The sequence below is a fragment of the Monodelphis domestica genome, chromosome 2, assembly GCF_027887165.1.
Source record: "Monodelphis domestica isolate mMonDom1 chromosome 2, mMonDom1.pri, whole genome shotgun sequence".
In the NCBI taxonomy this organism is placed as follows: domain Eukaryota; kingdom Metazoa; phylum Chordata; class Mammalia; order Didelphimorphia; family Didelphidae; genus Monodelphis; species Monodelphis domestica.
In genome coordinates, this window is record NC_077228.1 from 295,373,045 (window position 1) to 295,393,954 (window position 20,910).

At 34.5% G+C, this 20,910-nt stretch overlaps 2 protein-coding genes across 7 annotated transcripts in view; one reads left to right on the forward strand and one right to left on the reverse strand.

The window, feature by feature from the left end:
• MMUT (methylmalonyl-CoA mutase) overlaps positions 1-11,738 on the reverse strand; it is a 42,135-nt gene extending 30,397 nt beyond the window's left edge. Inside the window, exons 1-5 of one of the 3 annotated variants that reach the window (XM_056818380.1) lie at positions 11,563-11,738; positions 9,355-9,453; positions 7,900-8,320; positions 5,550-5,917; positions 191-348 (exon numbers count right to left, since the gene is read on the reverse strand). In XM_056818380.1, the coding sequence (XP_056674358.1) occupies positions 191-348; positions 5,550-5,917; positions 7,900-8,284 (911 nt within the window). In that variant the 5' untranslated portion in view covers positions 8,285-8,320; positions 9,355-9,453; positions 11,563-11,738. The remainder of the gene's footprint in view (positions 1-190; positions 349-5,549; positions 5,918-7,899; positions 8,321-9,354; positions 9,454-11,562) is intronic. The other 2 variants (XM_056818379.1, XM_001363650.5) reach the window with 2 other exon arrangements.
• An 11-nt stretch (positions 11,739-11,749) lies between these two features.
• Positions 11,750-20,910, forward strand: part of CENPQ (centromere protein Q) — a 30,095-nt gene continuing 20,934 nt past the window's right edge. Inside the window, exons 1-3 of one of the 4 annotated variants that reach the window (XM_056818383.1) lie at positions 11,750-12,072; positions 16,040-16,203; positions 17,732-17,783. In XM_056818383.1, coding sequence (XP_056674361.1) covers positions 11,961-12,072; positions 16,040-16,203; positions 17,732-17,783 — 328 coding nt within the window. In that variant the 5' untranslated portion in view covers positions 11,750-11,960. The remainder of the gene's footprint in view (positions 12,073-16,039; positions 16,204-17,731; positions 17,784-20,910) is intronic. The other 3 variants (XM_056818384.1, XM_056818381.1, XM_056818382.1) reach the window with 3 other exon arrangements.

Below are 20,910 nucleotides of genomic sequence, written 5' to 3' on the forward strand. Positions count from 1 at the left end.
TCAAATTCCAAATTTCATTAACCAACTTCCTTGTTATCAATAAGACAGAAAACAGAGAAAACAATTTAGTGTGATATTTATAAGTATTTAATCATTTATTTTGTTAGATGCTAACATTCTCTCAGAATTTTTAAGTTTTTTCCCCATCATTTTACAAATGCAGGAGAGATCACATATGAGTTTTACTCACCTTGGTGCAAATTCATCAATGCTAAGGCCAGCTTGGAGGCCAGTTCTGCAGTATTCTAAACCATCAGCTATAGTATATGCTAATTCCAGAATGGCATCAGCTCCTGCCTCTTGCATATGGTATCCACTAATGGAAATTGAATTAAACTTTGGCATATGCTACATAAAGAAATTTAAAATCAAAAATTAATTATTCAAAATGAAGTGACTGGCCAAAAACAAAATACAATCTTAAACTGAATAACTTGTATGAGTTTAATCTGCATTCATAGTATAGTGCCAGTAAAAAAAGTAATATTACTCTTAACAATTCATTTTATGTTAAATTATGTCCAATAAGAGAGGCATTTAAAAGTGGAGTGTATACAGAAATAGGAGGAATGGTGAGGAAACCTGTAGTCACATCCTACCATCTCTACCCTTCTTAAATACCCTATTTCTTTTGAAGGTAACACCATACTTTATCACCCTGGTTTACAACCTCAGAGTCACTGTGAATTCTTCATTATTCCTCAAATTCAATTAGTTTCCAAGTCTATTTGATTCTATTTCCATAATTTATCTCATATCTATTCCTTCTCTCAAATTACAAAGCTTTCATTCTAGTTTCGATCTTTATCATCTTTAACCAAGCTTTTAACAGTTTCCTAACTACCATCCTTGTGTTATTTTCTCCCCTCTCCAATCCACACTCCACAAAGCTGGGAAATCAGTATTCCTAAAGCATAGATCTGTTATCCCCATGCTTAAGAAACAGCATTGTGCCTTCGGTTTCTCATACATGATATTCCATTCCATCTCCATGATTATACACAAGTAGCCTCATAGAATCCAGATCTTCAGATCTCAAGTAAGTACCTCCTGTAGGAAACCTACTTCCCCTTAGTACAGTCTTCCCAAAAAAATTATTTTACATCTACTTTATATACTTTTTGAAAATGTATGTGCACAACTTCCCCCTTATTATCCACAATGAATGTAAGCTCTGAAAGCAGGGGTTGTCTTATTTTTATTTATATCCCAGTGCCTAGCAGAGTAAATGCTGAATGAATTACTGAATGAATAATATATGAAAAAATCATTAAATTGGGAATCTGTACTCAAAAGAAATTAATAATCAGAAGATACAATTGCTATTTTTAAATATGTGAATGGCTAACATATGGAAAAGGGATTTGACATATATGTGACTCAAAAGAGTAGAATTCTGATCGAAGGGTATAAACTGAGGAAGCCAAGAGCTAGGTAGTATAATGAAGGATGGAATGGACTTGGAAAACTCAAGTTCATAACCTGTCTCAGATTTTGTGTGAACTTCGGCGAGTCACTCAACATCTCTCAGCATCAGTTTTTTCATCTGTAAGGATAGGTCTGATAATGCCTATTTCATTGGACTGTTAGAAAAATTAAATAGGATAAATATGGATTAATAGCTTTGAAAACTTTAAGGCACTACATTAATTTTTACAATTATATTATTACTATTATTGGTGTTATTAACTATGGAGAGTCAGATTTTGGCTTAATCTATGAAAAGGCTTCTTAAAATTTATAAATGCCCATCTACAGAAAGAACTCTTATCACTGAAAGTGTAAAAGTAGAAGCTAGATGATTATACATCAGAGATGCAGCAAGGAGTTTCTGTATCAGGTAAAAGCTGAATCAGATTTCTTTTATGTAGTGTTTCAAATTTGCTAAGAAATTAATCTTTGGTATTGGAACAAGAAATCTGATTTCTTGTGAATTTGGAGGAATTCCTGAGATCATAAATAATTTTGTATTATTTCATATCACTTTGAGTATTTTTAAATAAAAATGAATGACTGAAAAATATACAATAAATCATTTTTTCTGTGACAGCATTATCCTACAGGTTTCAAAGGTTTTCTATTTTTAAAATACATAATAATTTGTGTGGTTTATTATCATTTTGAACTAGTATATTGAGACAATGATTTAAAGCACATCAGGTAATGAGATGGCTGATTTCCTTTAGCTTTCTTGAAATATTTCAAAAATTCTTCATATATTTACTCATTATTACAGATATAGGAAAAGTAATTAATAAGAAGTATTAAGTTTAGTAGCATTTACAAAAGACTATACAACCTACACACTAGATAAGCTATATACTATATAACCCAAATACTCTAACACTGGAAAATGACATTAAATTTTATTGTCAGAGACACAGATCTCCTAGCAAGGTTAACAGCACTACACAAAAAGAATCATATCTAAATTGTCAATTTAAGGATTTATGTTGCTTCCAAATTTTTTTTCTTGGAATACCACTTATAGGATGTGTATAAAGCATACTATGCTATAAATCTGAATTATTTTATTGGCAAGGATGACTTGCCATTAGCAGCAGACCAAACTTATATAGAAACTGTTACAAGCAAGAAGTTATAGGCAAAAATGACATTATAGTTTATTGAATTTTTGACTCTGCATGCCAGTATTTTCTGCTATTGCTTCTGACTTGAGGTCAGTGGATTCCTTAAAACCAGTAACATCTCTATATTGATTGCTCTCTTTTAATTCTTACAGAATTATTATACTCTTTTCCAATTTCTTGACTGATTTTTTTCTCACTATATAGAAAAAAAACATAATGTCCTGAGAAATACAGGGAAGAATTTTCTACAATGAAAACATTATTTTTATGGTTCCTTCCAACGGCAATACCCTTTGTTTCTGTGAGGTTAGAGAGTATATCAAAAAAGTATATTAGAAAAATAAAAAGAGAGTAAGCATAAATGGTTTGGGATCTCTCTTCCTAAAGCAAGAAAGAATAGTAATATTGGGAAATAAAACCAGAGATGATGGATTACTGGGGGTACTCAATGTCAAATTAACAAGTCTTTATCCTTTAGGCAATTAGGAACTATTTATTTAGTAAAGGGAAACATAAAAAGAGCTAAAAAAACTGCATTTTAGGAAGATTAATAAAATTAGTCTGGTATTCAGCATAATGTATGCAGAAAGTAGGCATATTTTCAATAAATGTGAACTGAATTATAGGAATATTCAAGATGGTTCTGAAGGAGAAAAGGACCAAAGGTATAAAAATAAGTTAAGAGACTACTGCAATAATACTCCAAGTGTGTGATATGTCAGACTATAACGATAGCAGCAAGAATGGAAAGGAAGGAAGGCTGCTAGTGGGTTCACTGGCTTTCTAGCCAGGCCTAGAGACTAGAGGTCCTGGGTTCAAATGTGATCTCAGAGTCCTAGCTATGTGACTCTGGGCAAGTCACTTAACCCTACTTAACTAGCTCTTACCACTCTTCTGCCTCAGAACTAATACTTGTATCAATTCTAAGATAGAACATAAGGGTTAAAAAAGAAAAGAGGAGAAAAAAGGAAAGGAAAGGGACTAGAGGTTAGGACTGTGTCAGGCTCATAGTAAGCACTAATTAAATTTTACTGACTGACCAATCACTTACAAAGAAAAACTGAAAGGATTTAGTTACTTTTGGAAATAAGTGGGGAAAGAAAAGGAGTTAAGGATGGAATGAACTTCTTTCAATGCTAAATGACAGGGAAAATGATCATGGTATTGACAGAAACAGACAAATCCAGAAGGAACTAAGATTTTAGAAGGAAGATGATGAGCTGGGTTTTTAAATATGTTAAGTTTGAGAGGAAGGTAGAATGCCTAAGGAGAGAAATTAAGAAGCAGTGGAAATTAGTTCTGGAGGTAAGGGGCTAAAGGAGTAGATTACAGAATAACCAGGGCAAGAAAAAGAGAGGAAAATTGAAAGGAAAGGGAAAAAAAAAACAGGTTAATAATTAAACCATATTGGAGAAGAGGTAAGATTAATTTATTTGTAGAAATTCATTCACTTTCTCAAAAGACTACAACAGAACTTGTGGTACTGATTTTAAGAAGTTATAATGCAAATTTTAAGTTATTAAGATCTATTGATACCTTATATGTTAAGCCACATTAAAACTTTCAATATGACTTCTGAAATTAAGATACTGTCTCTGTTCTTTAGGATCTTGAATCTGGTTGGAAAGGCGTGGGATATGCACACAAAAGTGACTTACTAAATGTCAATTCGTTCATTAGTTCTCAATTTGAAATTTCAGAAAATTTAGATATTGCATCTCTGATATTGAGCAAATAAATTTTAGGTGGCAACAGCTCATAAGAAAAAATAACCTAAATATAGTTTTGCTTATGTCAACTACTTTGTAATTTTTTTGCTGTTACTATACAACATTTTATCTTTATAAAAGTAATTTGTCCCTAAAAATGATACAAACTGTGTCTTTGTATTTTGAATCATTTTTTAAAAGAAAAAGAACTTATTAAGGTAATACTTGTAAACCTTAAAATTTCCCAGACCCTACTTTATAAGATTGGATTAAGACCATTCCCCATTTGGGCAGTGAACTCTACTTAAAGCAGGAATGTGAGAATTCTACTTTACCTACTTGGGTCTGCCCTAGGGGAAGATAAAGTTGTAAACTCTTTTCTGAACAATGAAAAGTACTTAAACCCATACTTTTCTTAAGCTAAGTACCTATAAAGGTCAAGCAACTTGTGAATTTACAAGGAACAAAGAACTGGAAAACTTACTCAGAGCTTTCCTGGTGTGAATTACTCAAAAATCCACACCTTCATAGGTGTGGACTAAGAATGGGCGGTCCTTTAGAAACATCTACAGTGATTGATAGATGTAAGGACTTAGAGGAGGTGACAAAGGAGATTTTGCCCTTAAAAATAAAAGCTCAGGGAAGAGCTGCAAAGTCATTCTGAAACATTCAGATGAAGGAGGAAGCTGGTGAAAGCAGCTGAGATGCTGCTGGCCTGGTGTCATTAGAAATCCTTATTTAGACAGATCTTATGGTGAGTTATAAAAAAACTGACTGATTTCTCTTTTAGGACTTAGGTCTAGGCCATATTGGCTTGAGGCCCTTCATACTTATTCCTTTCTTACTCTCTCTCTCTTTCTTTGATTACTCATTGTATTGTTAATTAAAATCTCTATAAAACCCGATTGACTTGGGTATTTGAATAATTGGGAATATTTCCTTGGCGACCACCTTATATTTGATTTTAAACCCAAGACACTGTAGTGAAACATATTTCTGTGGTCAAATTTACTCACCCTCTCTTATATCTATCTTCCACTATTTTAATCACTACAGTTTAAGATCTCAACCATTTTAAATCTCACATACTGCAGGAAATTATTTTCTTGTTTAAGTGATTGCTATAATGTATATATACACATATATATAGTATATCAATTCATTTACTTATAAGTTTTAAATTCTACTTTTTAGCTTTTAATAGGGCTATATCAGCAAATTTTTCCAAGTAGAGCAAAACAAAGGATACCTTTGCTGTATATTGGAAGATGTCTGCAATTATCCTCATAGATGGCTCTGGAGGAAAAATGTAAGTATTTCTGACCATGAACTCTTTTAATATGTCATTTTGGATTGTACCAGTTAGTTTTTCTTGAGGTACTCCTTGTTCTTCCCCAGTTACAATAAATGTTGCAAGAATTGGAATAACTGCCCCATTCATTGTCATAGAAACTGACATTTTTTCTAGAGGAATTCCATCAAAAAGAATTTTGGTATCTTCCACAGTGTCAATGGCAACTCCTGCCATTCCAACATCACCACAGACCCGTGGATTATCTGAATCATATCCTCGATGAGTTGCAAGATCAAAGGCAACTGATAATCCCTGTTGACCAGCTAAATGTACAAAGGAAAGAATATCAGAATCAGAGAGAGTAGTCTTAAAATAAAACTGTTTTTAATCATATTACAGGGAAATCAGCTATTTATCTCACAGAGATTGGCATTATTATAGTTTATAGATTTTTTTTAGTATTCTTGAACAACTTAAATTTACAGAAGACATCTCATTTTCTTTTTTTTTCTTTCTCATTTTCTAATACTGGTTCTTTCCCTAAAGGGCTTACATTGGGTCCCACACTTCGTAACTGACACACTAACAATATCATCACAAAATAAATGTTCCATATAAGTGAATTTTTTTTTGGATAACAGCCTTTAAAGCATCAAAACTATTTTATATTTGATAATTTTTAATAGAAGTATTTTGAAAATAAATTGCAGTTCCTTGCCTTGTTAGAAAATACTGAATGTAGTGAATATAAATTAACTCAGGACTCAATGTTATCATTACAAATTTAAATTAACATGCTAGTGTCATTTGTATCTATATAAAATGTCCCTGAGCTATTTTGCTTTTTTAGTTGATGACTCTTTTGTTTCCTCCCTGTCAGTTGTCACTGCTTATAATCTACTGTAATCAACAAAACAGAACTAAGATGATCAGGGAAAACTGAATGATCATATTTGTTAAATCAGTAATTTTAATTTTATACATAAGTGTTAATACTAAGCTTTAGCCTAAATGTGGGTGCACTTTGGTAAGTAGACTTACAATAATATCACTCAGTCAAAGATCTGCACAGTTTATTAACTTTTGGGGCATAGTTCCAAACTGCTTTCCAGAATGGTTGGACTAGTTCACAGTGCCAACAGCAGAGTGATGTACCTGTTTTTTCACATTTACTCTAGAATGTCAATTTCTGTTTTTGTCATCTTAGCCGATTTAATGAATATGAGGTGATACCTCAGAGAGGTTTTCATTTCCATTTCTCTAATTATATGGTTAATGATGGACTGTATAATTCTTCCTCTAAAAACAGCTTAACACATCCTTTGACCATTTACTAACTGGGACATGGATCTTACTCTTTTATAATTTGACTCAGCTCCTTATACATATTGGAAATTATACCATTAAATTAAAAAAAATTACCCAGTTTCCCAACTCTAATATTTGGTCATGTTTCTGAAAAAGAAATTTAAATTTCATATAATCAGTTACTTGTTTTGCCTCCTATGAGCCTCTCTGTCTTGGTCATGAACTCTTTCTCTATAAATCCGACAGGTCATTTCTTCCCTGCTCCACTGACTTGCTTATGATGTCACCCTTAATGTCTAAATAATGTACTCATTTTAAGTTTAAGTTGTTATCTTGGGTGAGATGTTTATCTATGCCTAGTTTCTGTCAACTCTTCTAGTTTTCCAAAGTTTTTGAATAATGAGTTCTAGTCCCAATAGCTGGGATCTTTGAGTTTATTGAACATTGAATTACTATGCTCATTTGCTTCTGTGTATTACATATATTATATATATTAATTAGTATAGTTATATATATATGTATATATAAATCTGTTCAACTGATCAATCTCTCAAATCTCTTCATTTCCTTATTTTGTACCAAATTGTTTTGAAGACCACACCTTTTTAGTATTGTCTCTCATACTATTACTATCCCTCCTTTTTTTTTTAATGATTCCCTTCATATATTTTATCTTTTTGTTCTTCCAGTTGAATTTTGTACATTTTTTTAACTCTATAAAGTAATAGCTCTAAAAGTAATTCTTTGGTAGTTTGGTTTGGCACTAAATAAGTAAATTAATTTTGGTAGTGCTGTTTCTGTTTCTATTTTATTTTCCCATTCTACACCTAATATTCATGTGAATTTTGATAAAATTAATGTTATTTTTTTACCTTTAAAATTTTAATATAGCCATTCTACATAATATTAACCAAACTTCAGTTATAAATACATTTCTCAAATCCTCTAACTAGGCTTTTCTCCATTTGTTCTTCTAGGTAAGATAAAAACATCTTACCCTTGATGTTGTCCTTATAGAACTTATTGCTTTCTTCCACAGTGCTAAATCCAGCATATTGGCGGATCGTCCATGGTCTAAAGGTATACATGGTGGGATATGGTCCACGAGTAAATGGATTCACTCCTGGTAACTCTTCAGGTAGATTTTTGGTATCCCTGCTTGAATACAAGGGCTTTATGGAGATTCCTTCTGGGGTATGCCATATCAAATTTTCTGGATTCTTGCCTTTCAGCTGCTTTTTGGCCAAAACAGCCCACTCTGGATGTAGAGGGAGTTGCTGATGAAGAAGGCATTGGCATGCATGCCTTGGAATCTTAGACTCTTTTAGTTTTTTCAGGTGATGTGGAGGAAACAAAAGGAGTCCAATTTTAGCCCTTAACATGACTACTGAAGTTACTTAATAGGAACAAGAGACAACCTGAGAAAAAGAAAAATGCTTCAAATATACATTCAGGGAATAGGAATTTCATGAGAAGCTAGTGAAAAAAGGTAGATGAGAAAAATACAGTAAAAGTTTATCATATTTTTCATGTTGGAATTGACCATTTTCTCATCCTTACCCCCATCACATTATTAAGAAACTATGCACAAGGAACTATCCTTAGGATTCCTTCCAAATCTTTTCCTAATAAAATAATTTAACAAAATGCCTTTCTATTCCTAAGTATGATCTTTCATAGAATGATACTATATAGTGCTAATACCACTCAATGGAAAGAGCAACAGATCTAGTTCAAGATTAGATTCAAATCGTGGCTATGCTGCTTTCTAACTGTGTGACCTTTGTGATCTAAAGAAAGAGGAATTAGATTTGGAGCCATTAGGCCTTGGGTTTCAAATACTGGCTAAGCCAGTCCTTTAAAAAAGTGATTTAACATCTTTGTATATTGTTCCTCATTTCTGAAATGATTATAGTCAAGGTTTCTTCGAACTTTAAAATTCTGATTATGTATTATTTTTATTCTAAGTCTATTATTGCTCTTTACTTATCTGTTTCATTTACTTTCTGTTTTCTTCTCACTTTTATCTTTTTGCTTATAAACATCAAAATAACAGATTAATTTGATGTTCAATTCAGAATAATTTTCTTCTATATCTTTATACTTCTGAATTTACCTAAGTAACCAAGTATTTTATTAATCAATAGGAACTGGTCAAAGAAAATACTTGAGCACTTTACAGACCTGTATCCTAATTTTTTATGGATATTCCATTTATGGTAGGGATTTTTAACATATTTTGAGTAATGGGCCCCTTTGGAAGTCTATGGAACCCTTCATATAAAATGTTTTGAATATATAAAATATATAGTATTGTAAAACTAATTATATTGAAATATAGTTATCAAAACTTTTTTTAAGAAACAAGTTAATGAAAAGTCCAAAGTAATGTTCTATGGACAAAGATTACAAATTATAATAACTAGCATCTATCCAACACTTTAAGACTTACCCTGTGCTTTATAACTATATCATTTTCTCCAATACAGAAAAACCCATTATCATGTGGTCAATTTGATCATGGGAGGTTCTCTAAGATAATAAACTAGTCCTAGGAAAACAGAGACACACAGCCTATCACTGCATTTTTAAAGATGCTTTTATAAAACTTAATTATGTTTTATTGGTAACAACCATCATTATTTACCAGTTGGATGAAATGAACTAAAGAGAGGTTGGAATACATTTCTCTAAAATATAATAGGTAACTTTTATATATATGTACAATGTTAAAGGCACTATGGCAAGTGCTTTAAAATTATTCTCATTTGACCCTCACAACAACTGTAAGAGGGAAGTGCTATTATTATCCCTCTTTTACAGGTGGGGGAACTGAGGCAGATTGTGGTGATTTTATGTGTGTTTTTAAATGACTTGCCCAGAGTCCCACAGCTAAGTGTCTGAGGTTGCATTTGAATTCAGGTCTTCCTAACTCCAGCCTCAGTACCCTTATCTACTGAGCCACCTAACTAGCAAAGATGCTTTTTCATATTCATATCTTTTCCCAAGCTATAACCTCTATTCTAGTTTTATCAATAAGAAAATAAAGATGAAAAAGTCCAAAAATAAAATCTTCATTGTAATGATACAAAAAGTTATTCTAAAAATTGTCTGAGAACAGTCTATATAGGCCCAGAGAATAAACAAGTATCACAGGCATTTTATTGGGATACACTTATGACCATTCTATACTTGGGAAAAATTTGTTCAGTAAGTTGAGTTAATTTTCAAATATGGACATTTCAACAATTTTTCATTTGATGAGAAATTTTTTTTAAACCCTTACCTTCTGTCTTGGAATCAATCTGTGTATTGTTCCAAGGCAGAAGAGTGGTAAGGGCTGGGCAATGGGGGTCAAGTGACTTGCCCAGGTTCACACAGCTGGAAAGTGTCTGAGGCTGGATTTGAACCCAGGACCTCCCATCTCTAGGCCTGGCTCTCAATCCGCTGAGCTACCCAGCTGCCCCCTTGATGAGAAATTTTTGATGCTTTTATTTCAGTATTTAGAACATGGTTGGGAAAAGAGGCTACAAGAAACAATTAATGAAAATATAAACCAACACAATTCAAATTATTAATTAATAGAAAGTAAAAAGTGGTTCCAGCTTACAGCCAAAAGCTGCATAGAGAAGCAAAAAAAATAGCTAGGTAATATGAACCACAAATCAACTTGCAATTATCCACATCCCAGTCATCCACAACAACATTCTAATTCCATGTTCCCTCTGCCACTGAGCAGGGTTTTGAGATAATCATTTTAAGGAGAGCAAAACCAATTAGTTATGTAAATGTGCTGTGGAAAATGTATTTAAAATACTAATAAAAATATTAAGTTAGTTTTCTGCTGTCTGGGATTGTCTATTTTACTGTTTCCTCTTTAAAGTCCCTTCACTTCCCATTATTAGAGAAGTAGTTTTAAAGTTGAGATCCTACAGAGCTATTTTGTTTTTTTAATTTTCGATAAGTATTTTAATGTAATTGGTTTCCTTGGTAATCCTAGGCTTTTTTATTTTATACATTAAAACATTATTCTGAGATTTCCCAATATTCCCAAAGAGAAGCTCATGACACATAAAAGATAAAAAAAAAAACAAAAACAAAAAAAAAACACCTTCTAGATAATCAAAAGTCTTTTTAGTACCTTTTAGTAAAACTGGTGCAGCCAAAGTGTTAAGGTCGGCCACACCTGTAATGCCATGCCCCTACATATGGAAAGTAATGTTCTCTTGGGGGGAGAGGCGGGGAACCGGGTCTTCCTTTACAAGAGGCACTGACAGAAACTTCTTTGTGGCAGAACAGTGACAGCTATTTTCTGGTAAGTATATATGCTTTTCAATATCGAATTAAGTTACCTGGGGAAGGAGCGGGGTTAAGAAAACTAGAATAAAACCCAGCAGATTATGGTTAAGGGTGAGCAATGAACCGTTTCTTCTCAAATATCTGAGAATGAAGGAACAAGATTGGAACTTTCATTTCAAGGGGTAGGACGGATGAAAAGGAAAAGGAGGTAAAGAGAAAGAGATAGAAGAAAATAGAGGATTAAAAGGGTTAGGGGATGGGCAGTTAAGAGGGAGGTAACGGGAGGAAACGTGGGACAGGGGTAGGAGGGAAGAAAGGGGAGTCATGGAAAAAGGAGAGAGACAGTCGTGTGCTCACTTACCAGTACCTATTTAATGGGCCTTTTTGGCCCTTCCCCGAATGGAGTTAGGGTAAGACACCTAACCCCTACCCTGTACCCAGGAAGATCCAAGCCAGACCAATCACTTGGTCGCTCCTCCCTTCTACCAAGGACAAGGAAGGGATTGCCCGAGAAAATGTCCTCTGCGCATGCGCGAGAAGAATGTAGGTTGGAGGGAGCTGAGAGTGTAGGGGGAGGAGGCTGGTCGTATCCATACAGCCGCAGGGGCGTGGCCAGTCAACCAATCGAAGTGTGTTTCTCTAGAACTTCCCCCACAAGGAAGGGGCTTCTCTCGTATTGCTGGGGGACAAGGAGGTTGACAAACCGGAAGACGCCCTTGTCTCCACCCACTTTTTTTTTGGGGGGGGGGGTTGTTGTTGATGGTTTGCGCGCTAGTTGCAATCCATCTAGGGTGCCTGCATAGCAAATACGCATGCGTCACCGGAAAAACCGTTTGGGATTGTTTGAAAGAAGGCGGTGGAATCCAGCATGGTAAGTAATTTATCCAAGAGTCCACATTTCCCAGCGTTTTGGAGCCCGAAGGAAAGAGAGAGGGTAAAGTTTGGAGAAGCAGAGTTAACTGATCGCGTAGTAACCACCGGTGTGCCAGAAAAGGCCGTTTTAAGTGGTTAGGGGGATATTTGTTGTGACCGAGACCTTTTTGTTAGCGAGGAAAGTGGAGCTTATAGGTGGTGCGGATTCAGTAATGGTCTACGTGATGATTTCCTATTGACCTGTACCTACCTAGCTACCGTAATTTATAATATGTATGTATACAATGTGACGCCAAAGTCTTAGTGCGGTTTTAAACTATTAAACCTTGAGCAACAAACCTATTAAAGTTTAAAACTTAACTAAGACTTTGGGGACACCCTTTATAATGTATTTGACCATATGTGTAGCAGACTAGTTTGCTTAATGGATAGTGTTGGATTTGGTGTCTGGAAGACTTGAATTCGAATGCTGCCTCAGAGATATAGAGGCTGTGACTCTGGGCTAGTTATTTAATTTCTGCTTTATTTTCCTCGTTTGTTAAAAAAAGGAATGTTAATAGTACCTACCTCACCCAGGTGTTAAGGATCAAAAGAAAGAACCTTTGGAAAGCTTTGCTGCTAGAATAAACATTAAGTTCCTATGTGCCAGTCATTGTGCAGCAAATACCTGGAAATAAAGCAGAAGACAGCCCCTGTCCTCCAGAAGCATAATTATGATCTAGGCACTTATCCTTCCCTCCCCCCAATAGAATGTGAATTTCTTTTACTTTGCAAACTCAGTACCTGATATATAGCTGTAGGTCTAAAGCCTTGTTATTTAATTGATTAAGGGAATCTGATGAGAGATGTATAGACTTAAACGTCTCTCACTTTCTCCCATACTTCCTTATTACTTGTCACCTATAGTAGAGGCCTAATAAAAAGTTTATTGATTATCTTTAAAATGCTCCACAATCTGCCTCCAGGTTAGATTTTCATACAGATTTTGAGATCTCCTTCATCACCTTATCTTATGTTCCAGCTAATGTAAATTAACAATTGAGTTAGTGAGATTTCGAAGGTATTTTTTCACTTGGTGTTCCCTTTATAAAGTCTATCTTTTACTTTAGTAAAAAGAATGTCTTTAAAAGATAAATTCTTTCAAGATTATAAGCAAAGCCTCTATACTAGAAGGTTATGAGGAATACCCAAAACAGGACACTTGCTATTGGAAAGCTTAGTTTATTCAGTAATATTTGGGAAAAGGCAGTGCCTTACTATCATGTATAATATGATGTTAGGTTCAAACATAGGCTGCTCAAGTGCAAGATAAGGTCAGGTGAGACTAGGTCAGGTGAATTGTCTAGATAAAAGCTATAGTTTAAAAAATAATTCTAGAGTTTTTAGTGAACTGCAAGTCTGATGTTATTCAAAATAGTCCTAATTCCAACAGTTATTCATTATGGATGTCAACCTGGAAAGAAAAAAAAAAACACCAATACAGTCACAGTAGAACATGTATTTAATAAGGACAAGGGAGACAGTATTATTATGGCCCCTACCATACAGAGCCAAGCTCTGGCACTTTGGAAATACTTTTTCTGGGGGGGAAACACCAAGAATGAGAATTTCCTTTGAACTAAAGAACTTGGAGTTATATTTATACCCTAGGAAATATATGAAATGAAGGACCACTGACTGGTTACTTCAAAGCTTGTATCTCAATGCTAGGGCACAAAGCGGGTCTTGACTATATCCACCACTCCTAACCAAAATGCCTGGGAGATGTTTAGAGACCTATTATTCAGTTTGGAGCAAGAGTCAGAGAGCTTCTTTTTTTTTTAACCAAATAAGAACATGATGATATTTATGAGTAGAACTGGAAGTAGGAGGCTTCCCGGAAAAGGGATTTTTGCAAGCTCTTCAAAGTAATGAGCAATGACATAAGAAAGCATGAAAACAGGTGAAGAGGCAGAGAGGTGGGAATTGTCAGATTTTGTGGTAATTAGTTGAATTATATTGACTTGAAGCAAGTGGACAAGTGAGGGAGATTGGCCTTAGATACTATTTTGAGCCAGGGTAAGACACTAAACTTGGTTTGCCTGAGCTCCTCATCCATAAAGTAAGCTGGGCTGGAGAAAGAAATAGTGAAACCCCTCCAGTATCTTTATCACAGAAAACCTCAAATAGAATCATCAAGAGTCAATAGTTTAGACCCTTGACCAAAGCTTTTCTTTCCTCATTCTTTACATCATTCCTGGATAGGATAACAGAGATTTAGCTTTAGTTATAGTAAAGTTAGGAGATAAGGATCGGGGTATTTGAGGCTAATAGGCTTTGAGGCATCAGGTCTCTGGCAAAGGACATTGGGTTTCAAACATCTGTTGATATTAACTGTTAGGGATCCCTTAATCCCTCCTTCCTGCTTCCTAATCCCTTGTACCTTCATTCCCCATTTCTTTCTAAATAAATTGTCAGTTACTGTCAGTAAGAGATTGGTCAGAGGTTTCTTGAAGGATAGAGGTCAGGTGTGTGGGCACAAGACCAAAGGGTGAAACCTTTGTTTCATCTGAGACAAGCAAAAGTCAGCTTGCCTTTGGGGTTATAGGGAAGGGTCTCAAAACAAAGACCCTTACCCCAGAAAAGAATTGGGATATCACATCCGCCCAGCAGTTGAACACTATTCCAAGGAAGAGATAAAGATAGATTCCTTCCCTTGCTCCCTGATAGATTCATAGCCCTAAAGTCAGTCAGCTTTGGGGAAGGAGAGACAAAACTATCTCTTTACAGACCCTTCAGTTTCCTCACACCTCCTTTACCTCCTTATTTCCTTTCAACTTCTCACTGAAGAGATACCTCCATTCATTGAGAAAAACCTTGTTACCCCTCTCCACTTTCCCTTTATTCCTCTTTTACCCATCTTTACCCTACTATGGTTTGAATTGTTGATACACTAAAATTTCCGAATAAAGTAACCACTAGGTGGTGCTTGAAGCCTTTTGCTTTTAAATTTAAAATAAATATATAAAAGTTTGGAGGAATTAAATTTACTTACAGAGCTTTGTCTCTTGCCAACCTCTGAAGCAGCTCTGTGAATATTAAATTACTTTATTGTAGAATGGAATTTATATTGGTTGAAAAGTATGCTTTTAAATAGAATTTGGGAAAGTTTTATCAAATAAAAATATTTTTTAACACTAAATCCAAACTTTCACTTAGGGCAAGAGTCAGCAATTATTTTTTGTCAATCTTCATTCACTCACTTCCTTGCAAAGGGATGATGGTGAGTGTAGTGAATAGGTAGCCTATATCCTCATATAAATCCAGGCTTCTTAATATATCCACAGTAAATATTGACAGAAGGAGGAAATTTTAAGTACTGAATCAAAAATAGAAAAGTAGAACAAACTAGAGAAGCAAGAAGAGGCTAGGAAGAATGAGCAGAGGAGTGGGAAAATAAATAAGTTTTCACAACTTTTATGAACCTCAACCCCTAGTAACACTTATTTATACTACCTTGGCTCTTTACTTCTGCCTTTAACATAAATGTTTTAAGCTGTAGACAGAAGAAATTTTCATTTTGTAAAGTGAAAGATCTTCATTTTATTTTGTGTTCATTTTCTTAGTGCTTGGCTTTGGGACCATGGGCAAGACATTTAAATTTTCTGTAATTGTTTATTAAAAACTAGACATAATATAGCTCCACATATACATAGTTGTTTGGCTAAAATGAAAGACATGTGAAAACATTTGAAAATGTAAACAGTGGTACAAATGCAGAGATTTTTAGAAGTTAAAAAAGGAATAAATTATCTAGATAAGCCCCTAAAGACATCTCAGTTGTTTTATAACTTTTGTAGCATGATGAGAGAAACCAAAAGCAAAATACTTATTTATAATATTGATTTGCATTTTGCTTATTTTAACTGATTGAAGTTGCATGATATTTTCAGAATTTTCCATTTATATTTGTTGTTTCTCCACAGATATTGAAGTATTAATTTGTTCCATGAAAGTCAAGATGCCTGGCAAAGCAGGTGCAAGTAGAAAAATAGGAAACAAGTCAAAACAGGAGAGCAAACTTGAACACTGTACAAAAACTAGAAAAAGGAATGTTGATAATGGAGATACTGAGGATGCAGAAAAAGAGGTATTGACAAAGTCATACTTAACCATTCAGGAAAAAAAAATTTGAGATAAAAATGGGTTTTCTTCTTTCTTGGCATTCCCTGTAAAACAGAGGAAAAGGGTATTTAGAGATAAAGCCAGTTTAGTATTAGAATTGAAAAGAGGGAAAGGGAATGCTAAAACTATTAAATAATACAATTTTAGAGTTGAAAACTCTCTTGAAACTTTTCTAGTCCCAGACTTTTAATTTAGTAGTTCAAAATCTAAGGCTCAAATTAAACAACTTCTCCAAAGTAAAAATATTGCCTACTTTAGGTCAGACATTTCATGTACCAGAGATATCAGACATTTCATGTACCAGAGATATAAAAATCCAAGTGAAGCAGGCCTTTCCCTCTAGTAGTTATGTTATAAATAGGGAGAAAACAAGTGTACATAAAAATGCATGCTTCATATGTACAAAATGAATACGAGGTAGTTCTGGAAGGGGGGGTACTAATAACTTGGGGATATGTGGTATTCCAAGAAAGGCCTTATGTAGAGCTAAATCTTAAAGGAGACTAGGAATATCCAGATTTGAGAAGAAAGCGAAACCTAGGTTTAGGGGACACTCAGAGTAAAGGCATAGAGATGGGAAATGGGAGTGTCCTATATGAAGAATAGCAAGTAGGCTAGGATGAATGGATTATTGGGTATGTGGAGAAGAGTAATAAAACTCTAGAAAAAGTGGAAAGAGGTAGGGTCATGTTTGTGAAGAACTTTGAATACCAAAACAAATAGTTTATATTTAATTCTAGAATTTATAGGAAACCCCAGAAGTTTATCAGGCTGATATCGCTATCTGTCCAAAACCTCTATATCCCCCACCCACCCCTAAAGCTCCTTTGTGACAATTGCAATGGGCACAGTGTTTGTCTTATTCTGTAATTTGCCTCTATTCATCTTAGTCAGGAAATCTTTTTCTCTTCCTCCCCCCACCCCATAAGGCTCTTCAGCCTGTATTTGTCAAGTTTACCAATATGAAACTTAATTTTATCAGATACAGCCCCTTATTCTAACCTGCCAAGATCTTTTAGGATCCTGTCATCAAATGTGTTAATTATCCTTTCAATTTCTAAGGTTATTGGAAAATTTAATAAACCTTTATCTCTGTCATTGATTTAAAAAATATATATTTACACAGGACACTCTACAAGAGACCTCCCTTCAAGTTTACATTGACCTATTAAAGACTGTTTTGGAGGTCTGATCAGTAAGTTCTAGCTGTCTATATATCAGTTCTGTTCAGTGATAGCCATTCCCAGCTGCTGTCATCTAGTACAGAATCTGACCCCATATTCTTGGCTCTGTGATCCTGGGCAAGTCACTTAACCCCTTGGAGCCAAGCCCTTACCGCCCTTCTGCCTTGGAACCAATACACATTCTGTCTTGAAATCAATGGAAGGTAAATGTTTAAAAAAAAATAAGAGTTGAGTAATATTTTTCCTCTACCTAACATATGTACAATTTTGTTAGAAAATTGTTTCTCTAAACTTTTTTTTTTTATCTAGGTAAGACTATCAACCAAACAAATGAAGAAACAACCAAAAAATCCTTGTCAAGGTACTAATTTTTCACCTCTTTTCCTTTGCTCATGACTAAGTCCTAGAAATTATTTAAAGAGATTACCCCAGACTATATAAAAATGTTTAAATTACCATTTTTATAAATTTTACATAAAATTAGACGTGGTAATATTCTCTTTGGTTGCTAGTAGTAGTAGTGGTGTTAGTAGCAATAATAGTATCTATTATAATATTAATTCCAACTTTTCCTCTTAATTAGGCAGTTCTGAAGTTTCCTAGTATCCTTAAACCAAGTGCTAGTTAGAAGTGTTACTCTGCTATAAATCGTAAAAGATTGAATAGTGGTTTTTTTTTTTTTAATCCTTTTCAAGGAATAGGCTAAAAGGGACCCACAGTTGTTATTAGTGGTGGTAATCGTTCTGCTGGCCTTGAGTCATGGTTGGTAGAAGGAAAGAATAAAAAGAGAACATATGTCAGATATGTGGCAACAAATTCATTTCCTAGCACTGATCTTACCCCTGCTTTTAGATCACAGGTTTGGATATGTGTAAATAATTGAGGAAGAAGTCTGGAAAGTGACAGTGTAACAGAACAATATTATCTGCATCAGAATTGTAATGTACTGGCAATGGGTTCGAATCAAGAACACATATGATACCCAGTGGAATCACGTGTCGGCTACGGGGGGGTGGGGGGAGGAAAAGAAAATGATCTTTGTCTTTAATGAATAATGCATGGAAATGATCAAATAAAATACTATAAAATTAAAAAAAAAAAACAAAAAAGGATTGTAATGTAGGTGGCAGTTGAATCATGGTTAGAATTTTCTCTCCAAAGTCAAATAATCACATTTCTAAAAATATGTATTTAGGAGGTTGCCAACTATGTGGGTTTTTTAAAAATTAAAGTATAACAAAGAAAATGCTTTGGAATATACTACAATACAAGAATTCAAGGGAAATCGTGTGGCATAGTTGGTAGAGGGGCTAGTCCTAATTTGAAGGCTTGCCCCAGACACAGACTAGCTATGTGATTATAAGCAAGGAACTTAATTTCTTAGTATCCACAAACAACTCTGTAACAGTAAAAGTTGAAGATGAGGTGCTGATATCTATCATTGAGGTTAGTTCATACCAAGAATTGTCCAGATAGCTAATGCAAAACTGGATTAAAGATAAAAATCTAAACTATTCTCTCTTCTGTTTCCTGTCTTAAAGAACACTTTCCTTGGATGTATTTTTCTAGTTCTGCCTGGGTCCATTGACTTGCTAAATTAGTCATCATTCACAGAAACAGTTACTGCAGCTTATTCTCTCAGAGTGGGATATATTCCATCAGTAATTGATGGACATTTGTATCCCTTACTATTTGGGTAGTAAAATTTATGTTAAATGAGACAAAGAGGGAAAAAAATTGCTGCTAATTGCAATGCAGTTGATTATAAAAAGAAAAAAGATAGACTTGCTAAGAATATATATCAATAGTTAAGGAATATGTCTTTTAATATGGTCTTTTCTCTGGTTGCCTTAGTATGATCTATGGTGGCAAACCTATGGCACCCTCTCTGTGGGCAGGCATACCATTGCCCCAACACAGAGTTCCCTAGAGTTTATTACCAGAAAGCCAGAGGGATGCAGGTCTGGCTGCTCCCCTCTCCACTGGCACCTGAGGACATTTCTCACATTACCTGCCCGTCTAAAAGATTAGCCATTACTGCCCTAAATCAAAGATATACTTTGTCACTTATTGATTGGGAGACTAGGTAAAAAAGGAGGCATTAATGTCCTTAGGCAGTTGAAACTTTCTTTTCTTAACAATTAATTTGACTATAATAGTGGCCATTCTAAAGGGAGGTTCAAAATTTTTTACAAATGGCAGCATTGTGATGCATGTTTAGGTTCAGGATGACTTATGAATGGATTAATGTATTTGGATATTTTTCTATACGTTTGCATGTTTTTAGTCTCATTGCTTTATTATTTCACAACTTAAAGTAATGCCTTTTCCATAGCTCTTAGACATCACTATAGTTGTGACTAATAAAGTAATGAGACTTTTATATATATATATATATATATATATCTTTGTAGGAGAGAGAGAAAGTTCCAGACCAGGTGATTCATTGCTCTGGGGAAAGACTGGTGTAAAAATTCCCTCCATGGATTCAGATTAGCAGCTCATTTCTTAAAGTCTTGCCTGGAACAATGAGGAGCAGTTAGTTAAATAACATAACTATATTTATCCAACTAATAGCTGTTAGAAACAGACATAAATCTAGCAGTTTTCTTCAGTGCTGGCCTTCTACCCACTAAACATATTGTCTCTCGTCCATAACATATTAAACTTTTAGCAATCAGGATTCTCCCTTTTCCTTGCTTAGTATCATATCTGACTAATTTGTCTTCTAGACTAAGATTGTACAGTAAAAGATGTTAGTTGGCACACTGAAGGAATAAGGGCTAGTGATTCATTAAATATTTGAGCCACTTAAAAGTCAACTTTTTTCTTTTAATGAGATGCTCTAGAGGGGCTGCTTTTCCTAAGTTCCTGGTACTATTTCCAATGGCTGAAAAGTGTAAACTTTAGATTACTCCACCCTACTTAGTCTAACAAAATGGGGAATGTCTACACCCATACTTAAGGATTAAGTATTTAGGAGGATGGCCTATGACAGACATGTGCTGGCAAATGACAAATCAGAAACAACTGACAGACCCATGGGCTGTCCTAAGTCAAGCCTAAGATAACATTGGTACATGTGAGACGCAGGAAAGTGATGTAAAACCGTCTATATATTTTGCGTCACTTCCTTACAAAAGGTAGTTTTGCCTGCCTTCCTATTCCTCAACATTTGGCCACATATGTTCTCTAAAGGAATAGCTTGTGGAAATTATTATGCTTACACCACTAAAAGGGGAAACCACTCATGTATATTCTATGAAAGATTTTAATTACAGCTAGCTGGATCTCAGACAAAAAGCAAACATAGAAGACACAAAAATTGACCCCTCAGATATTTATGCATGAGGAGCATGCTTTTTTAGATTTGTAGAATTTCTGTTTTTGCTCCAGCTTTCTCCACACTAATACAATATAAATATAAATATTCTGGGTCACACAATAAGTTTTTGGCATTTACTCACTATCAGTAAGGGACTTAAGGG